At 36.9% G+C, this 8086-nt stretch overlaps 1 protein-coding gene across 1 annotated transcript; it reads left to right on the plus strand.

The window, feature by feature from the left end:
* Window positions 1-1947: 1947 nt before the first annotated feature.
* LOC131026392 (berberine bridge enzyme-like 18) lies at window positions 1948-3635 on the plus strand. Its single transcript, XM_057956262.1, is given in 2 exon segments — window positions 1948-2689; window positions 2691-3635. Coding segments are annotated over 2 exon segments (999 nt in total). The 5' UTR covers window positions 1948-2014; the 3' UTR covers window positions 3015-3635.
* The last annotated feature ends 4451 nt before the right edge of the window (window positions 3636-8086 follow it).

An 8086-nucleotide genomic window follows, 5' to 3' on the forward strand; every position in this document is an offset into this window, starting at 1 on the left:
TTCTAAAATTTCTGAATTTTATTGTTTTTTTCACAAAAAAAAAGAATATTAGCGGTTTGGTTCCGTTACCAATCGAAGCCGATCGATTTTGACCGGTTCGATTTTGATCGATTTTTTGTTCCTTTGGCGGTTCAGTTCTCTATACATATCGGTTCGGCTCGATTTTCAAACCATAAAAGAGCCTGATCCCCAGCCATATGGAAGAGAGAAGAATTGCAGTCTTGGGACGACAGAACTATCTAAATAACGACTTCTCATCTAAATAAAAATAAGGGAAAATGTGCAGATTGACCCCCGAAGTAGTACCCCCTATAGCGTATAACCCCTCTTGCTCACTGTGTGTGCAACTAAACCCCTGAAATCTGAGAAAAAGGTACAAATTCCCCCTCTAACCTAATGGCGTTAAATGTCCGTTAACGTTTGGATTTAATTGCACCCTCTACTTCAGGGGTGGACCTGCACCTTTTTTTTTTTTTTAAATAATTTCAGCAACCCACCTCTGGCATCAACTTAACCACCCCGTATTCATCAGCTCGCACGCGCTCAATCTCTTGGTTGTTGATTGCCCACCGCTTAAATGCAGCAACGCCACCAGCTTAATCATCGCCCCGCACAACAGCATCTCCTCCAACACCTTAACATTTTAGGCTTATCTTATGATATTAATTGTGTATATAATTATCTATATAATATATATTTAAATTTTATTTATTTATTTTTGAATAATTATTAAAACTCTATATAATAATTATGATTTTATTTTTGGTTAATTTAATATTTGTAAATTTATTTTAAAACAGAAAAAAGAATGGATCCAGGTCAGGACTCGAGACCCTATGAATCTAATGGATCTGGACATGAATCTCATTTTTTTGGACCTAATGAATTTGGACCGGATCCTGACCTAAGTAAAAAAATACGGATATGGATTTGGACCAAGCAGTATTCGATCCAGGTCCACATCTGGAGTTGGTGATGCTGCTGCACGTCGGCGGTAAGCAGTCGACGATCAAGAGATTGAGCGCGTGCGAGCTGACAAAGTGTAAGTTGGAGCCGATGAGTATGGGGGGCGGTTAAGTTGATGCCGGAGATGGGTTGCTGAAATTAAAATATATATATATATATATATATATATATATATATATATATGTATATATATTAAGGTGCAGATCCACCCCTGAAGTAAAGGGTGCAATTAAACCTAAACGTTAACGGACACTTAACGGCGTTAGGTCAGAAGGGGGAATTTGCATCCTTTTTTCGGAGTTCAGGGATTTAGTTGCACACACAGTGAATAAGAGGGGTTATACGCTATAGGGGCTACTACTTCGGGGGCTAATCTGCACATTTTTCCTAAAAATAAATGTAATTAGAACGCAATGAGTGTATTAGTTTTGCCTTAGATTAACGTTGACTTTCAAGTATTAGATCGGAGTTCATCCGGGTTATAGTGCAACAAGCGGCACACATTGATAACGACTACAAGTAGCATCATAAAGTAATTATAATTATACAGAAAAAAAATTGACAAATATTTGCCAATCGATTGCATCGTGCAACTGGTTTCCAAAATGACAATACTTCATTTGAGAAATGACACTTGAACATTTCCGAATAACACTATTTCAACATACAAATGACACTTGAAAATGTTCAAGTATCATTTGTAGTGTCATTCAGAAACCAATTGCACGGTGCAATCGGTTGTACGAGAGAGTGCCTCAAAAAAATTTGAAGTTGAGATTTGAAAATTTAAATTAAGTATAAAATACCAAATAAGCCACTAAGCTTCGTCTGGCACGCCAACTAAATATTTTGGTATCCGTTTTACAATAAAATAAAAATAAATAAATAATACCGAGTCGTCGATCTAATGCAATTATTGATAGTAAAATCTATAAATGGAACTTGGATGAAACTAGTTTCCACAATCAGATAATCATGAAAGCTCCGAGCATTTTATCTCTCACTTTCATACTTCTTGCCATCATTTCGTGCTCCCAAGCATCATCTTATGCTGATAATTTCCTTCAATGTTTGCACAAAGAATTCCACAAACTACTCTTCCATTTCCAACAACATCTACGCCCCAATCAACTCTTCTTATTCATCTATCTTGCAATTAACCATCCAGAATCCGAGATTCGCCTCAGATCCTACTTCATCACCGCTTATCATCATCACCCCACAACACGAATCACAAATCCCACCTTTAATCCACTGCGCCCAAGAGACTAAGCTGCAAATTAGAACTCGAAGTGGTGGACATGACTTTGAGGGACTCTCTTATAGAGCACAACTCCCGTTCGTGATCATTGATTTGATCAATCTTAGTGACACAACAGTTGATGTTGACAGAAAAACGGCTTGGGTCGGAGTTGGCGCAACCATCGGTTCGTTATATTACACGATCGCGGAGAGAAGTCCGATTCTTGGGTTTCCTGCCGGCCTTTGCCCAACCGTTGGCCTCGGTGGGTACATAAGTGGAGGAGGCTATGGCACAATGATGAGAAAATATGGTCTGGCTGCAGATAATGTTATCGATGCCAAAATAGTCGACGCTAAAGGCAGAATTCTCGACAGAAAATCAATGGGCGAAGATCTGTTTTGGGCCATCAGAGGCGGCGGCGGCGGCAGCTTCTGTGTAATTCTTGCATGGAAGGTACAACTGGTGGATGTTCCAAAAAAGGGTCACTGTTTTCAGAGTGAGCAGGACGCTGGAGCAGAATGCAACTCAAATCATTCACCGCTGGCAATACACAGCTCCTAAATTGAACAAAGATTTATTCATTGGAATCCAGTTAAGCAGGACAAACACAACGCAATCCAGCTATAACGTGACTATTATTGCTTCTTTTTTCTCCTTGTTTCTTGGTGGGGTCGATAGATTGCTGCCGTTGATGCAAGAAAGCTTCCCCGAGTTGGGGTTAGTGAGAGAAGACTGCACGGAAGTGAGCTGGATACAGTCAATACTGTTTATAGCTAGCTTCCCCATTGAGACAAGTTTTGCTTAACAGCATTTGGGGCAAGAGATATTTCAAGCACAATTTCCATCGTCTCGTTCGAATTAAATCGGTGGTTGATCCCAATAATTTCTTTAACAACGAACAGAGCATTCCGCCATTGCACTAAATGTCAAGCAAAGTAATATGACATGATTCACTTGTCAGCATGGTTTTTTTTAACTCAGTCACGAATAAACTTACATCTGATCGCTTTCCTGCATTTGCTAGTTGAAATTATTGACCTATATTTAAGAGTCAGTTAAATTGCCACGTTTATCTACAGCTAAGAGTTAGTTAGATTGTCAGGTCAACAGATATTAGTTAGGGAGTTAGCCCACGTTTGGTTGTGTGTTTTTAGAGGTTGGAAATGGATTCAATTAATTGAATCTATTACTTATTGTTTGGTTTGTGTAATGAGTTAATCATTACCCTTACTTAAGGGTAACACAATCACCCAATTTGTTACCCCTCAAAATAGAGGGGAAACAAAAGAAAGAGAATCCCTTACTAATGACTCATTTTCATTGCTAAACCAAACACTCAATAAAAATAATGGTTATTGTTACCGTTCCACTCCTTTATTTGATTCCATTCCCTTTCCATTTCTCTACTTGAACCAAACGAGCACTTAGTCTGTTAGTTTCATTTCTGTTGTATATAGATCCGTTGTCACTCAGTTGTATTCATTCAATCAATATCAATGAAATCATTTTCAGTTCTTTATCAATTAAAGCTTCAGCTTAGCTTATCTTAACATGGTATCTAGAGCAAGTTTTATTTGGGAGATTTCATATTTTTTCAGCTCAATCCTAATTGTTCTTCACAGCCATGGCAACTTCTTCCGCTCCACTCTCATTGTTGAACCTACATCATATGATTCTTCGGCTTGATCGAAACAATTATGCGTTTTGGCGTATTCAAATTCTCTCCACTATCCGTGCTCACAGTTTTGATGATTTTATATCATCCACAATTGCAGCTCCCTTTCCTCTCTTCTCTTCTTCATATACAGATCCAGTTTGTAATCCTGACTACTATCAATGGATCCGAAAAGATCATTTCCTCATGAGCTGGATGCTTGCCTCGCTCCATTAGTGAATCCATGCTAGGTCATGTTGTTCGATGCTCCACCTCACAACAGATCTTGCAAGTTCTCAAGCAACTATTCCAATCACAATCTCGAGCTCGTGTTCTTCAACTCAAAAAGCTGCTACACTCACAAAAGAAAGGTTCTATGTCCATAGATGAATATTTTTCTCAAAATGTGCAGTTATGCTGATCAATATAGCACCATTTGTAATACTCCCTTCGTCCATGAAAGAACTTCCTAGGAGGGAGTGGCACGAGTTTTAAGAAAAAATATTGTTGAGTGTATTGAGAGTGAATAAAAGGTAGTTGAGTGTATTGAGAGTGGTGAAAAAGTGTTATAATTAATATTGGGAGTTGTGAAAAGTGAAAAGTAAGAGGATTATAAGTAGTGGGTTATAGTCCAAAAAAAGGTAGGAAGTTCTTTTGTGGACGTCCCAAAAAGGAAAGATAGGAAGTTCTTTCGTGGACGGAGGGAGTATCATTCTAGACGATGATCAACTCGGAGATTCAATTCACAATGGCTTCCATTCAGAATATGAATTGGTTTGGTCACTTTGATGTATCGTTTTGAACCTCCTTTCCAGGAACTAAAATATACAATCTCATGAAATTAGACTCCAACAAACTCATTATTCTATCACAGATTCTATGGCTCACTATGTTTAAGGTGGTGGTGATCGCAGTACTAGTGGCTGCGGCATGATTGGAAAGAGAATTAAGTTTCAAATATTCTGGCAAATCACCTATTGTGTGTCAGTTATGCAGCCGTATAGGACATGTAACATTAAAATGTTATAAGAGGTTTAATGCTGGTGCATAAACCTCAACAAATAGTTCAAATCCTCAGGCTTGTCTTGGTGGCAACCAAGCCTCTCCTGAGTATGAGTTTGATAAGGAGGAAAGTGTGTGGTTTGTTGACAGTGGAGACACCAATCATGCCACCAACAACCTAAGCAATCTACAGCTTTATACACCTTACAATGGCACTGAGGCTCTCACTATTGGAAATGGTAAGACTATACCTATTGCTTCTATTGGTCACAGTCATATCTTACCTAATTCATCCTCTCACACCAAATCCTCTCTTCTCATTAGTCACATCCTATATGTTCCTCAAATCACAAAGAATCTAATAAGCATCTCACAATTAACAAAAGATAACAATTTGATTTTTAAGTTTCATGATTCTTATTGCCTTGTGAAAGACAAAACCAACCACAATACACTACTGAAGGGGAGACTCCACAAGGACTCTATCAGATTGACATGTCCAATTAAGTTTACTCTCAACCTACTGGTGTATCTTCTGTTCATGCATCTTCTTGTTTTCATACTACAAAAACCTCAGTTTCAATTCCGAATTCATATTCTGCTCTTTCTACAGAATGTAATTCCTTATCTACTTGTACTGTGAACAATTCCATAAATGAAATAAAAGTTTGGCACCAAAAACTAGGACATCCACACTTCAAAGTACTCTCTCATATTCTTAAAATGTTACATGTATACCAGTAAAATCTTCTTCCATCAGTTTTGTGATGCAAGTACCACTAGAAAGGTATATCAAAATTCACATACCTCTAGGCCTCTTAAAACCACCAAACTTTTTCAATTAATTCACTTAGACTTTTGGGGCACCTCTCTCATCTAGCCTCTCATCAAGGTTATATGTATTATATTCATTTTATAAATGATTTCACTCGCTACACATGGATATATCCCCTCACCTTAAATCTGAGGCCTGCTCTGTAGTTCACCAGTTCTTTACCATGATAAAATATCAATTCAATACAACTATTCAAACCTTTAGGTCTGACTGGGGTGGGGAATACAGAAAATTAGTACCATTCTTCATAAATCTTGGAGTCTACTTTCAATATCCATGTCCCCACATTCATCCTCAAGATAGTAGGGTAGAACGCAAACATCAACATATAGTAGATGTAGGCCTTACACTTCTCAGTTAGGCTTCTATTCCTCTCTCTCTTGTTGATGGCATTGATGTGTGTATTTTAGTTGCTCATAATCTTGGATTATTTTATGCTTTAATGGAATTTAATATACATATTTAGGTGGTTTTTGGTGCAGCAATTGAAGAATTGATGTCAAAGAAGTTGAGTGGAAGCAAGAGGAAAAATAAGAGATTTTTAGTGCAATTATGGAAGATCTCAAATTATAGAGTTAATCTTTTGGTGGAAAGGATTTTACACAAGTACATAAATGTCTCTACTTTAAGAATACAACTATTATTTAATTTAAATTAGCCACAAAAGTTTTAGTTGGGCTAGGAGATTAATTATGTTTTCTCTTAGCCCATTAACTGACGGCAATTTAAATTAAGAGGACTTTGGAGAGATGGGACTTATCTTGAGCATTAGGTTGGGACGACACTTTTGATCTTTAGCGGCTAGGTAATTAGAATAGGAGAGAAGCACGAGACTTGGCAGCAGTATTTGAGATTTGGCAGCAAGAAGAAAACAATTCTTTTGAGAGATTTGTTCATTCGTTTTCTTTTATTTTCGTAGCTTAGATTTATTATATTAGATTTCAAGTTTGATTGGTGTTATCGGTAACAGCTTGTTATTTCAATTTATTCGATTATTTATTATGTTTTCTTTATTTGAATTTATTGTGTTTTATTTTGTTATTATGAGTAACTAAATATTTGATTCGGCGACAATAATGAAGTATTAATTTAATAATCTGTGAGACTTAATTGAGCCTATAATTTATTCCTGTTGATTCCGATTTATTCCTTGTGTTTAAAGATAATTCTTATTTAATTTAAGTCTGATCAACTTAGATTTAATTGGATTACAGTCAATTGGTTCCTCCAATCCGTTTTTGTTGGAATAGGGCATATTAGTGATAAAGCTACCATGTTCGTATAGTAGGAATAAATTGATAGACGAATTATTACTTGCGTTCTTGGGTAATTTGTCTAAATCGAGTTCCTTCGTCTTAATGCTATTAGAATATTAAATTTAGGTCTGGCGTCTCCAGCTGGGTTATATTTTAATAAGAGAAATAGACAGGTCTGGCGTCTCCAGTTGTCTATCGACACGATAAGTAGGAATTGAGGTACGTCCGTTGCGTTCATGGTATCCTATAACCGGTTGGTTAATAGGGATTAATTTATCTTTGCGTCGATAAACGGAGTTATTAAATTAGTACGGATTTATTCAAGCCGAGTTACGTTTCTTTGATTGAATTTTAGTAATTGTTTATTTGATTTATTTTCTTCCTTAGTTGATTAATATTTCTCTCAAAATTTAGGCGTGGTGGCTACACCAATTTAGATCTTTAGGAAATTGAATGCTTTTACCCGTTCTCTGTGGTTCAACCCTGCTTATTACTATACTAATTTAATTCTTGGTATGATATTGCAAGAATTATTTGGTGGTAGACGACGACCACCAGGCATGCTTCTGAATCTGCTTCATATCTCATCATTCGTCTTCCCACAACCTCTCTAGATATGAAATCTCCCCATCAATTCTTGTTTACTAAACTCCCTCACTACTCTTACCTGCATGTATTTGGCTGCTCTTGTTTCTCATATCTAAAACTCTATAATTCCCACTGATGTGTGTGAATTAGTTGTCTAGATTTATGTTATTTATTGTGTGATTTTATTTGATATTATCCAAGTTTGTGGTGTTTTGGCGCAGGAATTGCATGGATCGGAGTTGGAGACTCATGGATGAAGAAAGCTCAAGAAGATGTGAATTTGAGGGAGCGTTTGTTGATTTTTGGAGATGCATGAGAGCTAGACTTGAATTTATTTATTTTAGATTATATTAAACCTTAAAACTCTTTTTAATACTCTTTTGGGCCTCTTTTGGTGTTGGCCGATCAGCCCATATATTTGGAGATGGGCGGCTGCTTAGTAGGTAAAATAAGGGATTAATTCCCTTAGTTATAAAAGGATGCAGCCGCCACTTAGCATAGGGGGATAATACACATTAGACTTAATTAGTTTTGCTTAGTCT

The sequence above is a fragment of the Salvia miltiorrhiza genome, chromosome 5 (genome assembly GCF_028751815.1).
Source record: "Salvia miltiorrhiza cultivar Shanhuang (shh) chromosome 5, IMPLAD_Smil_shh, whole genome shotgun sequence".
NCBI lineage: Eukaryota > Viridiplantae > Streptophyta > Magnoliopsida > Lamiales > Lamiaceae > Salvia > Salvia miltiorrhiza.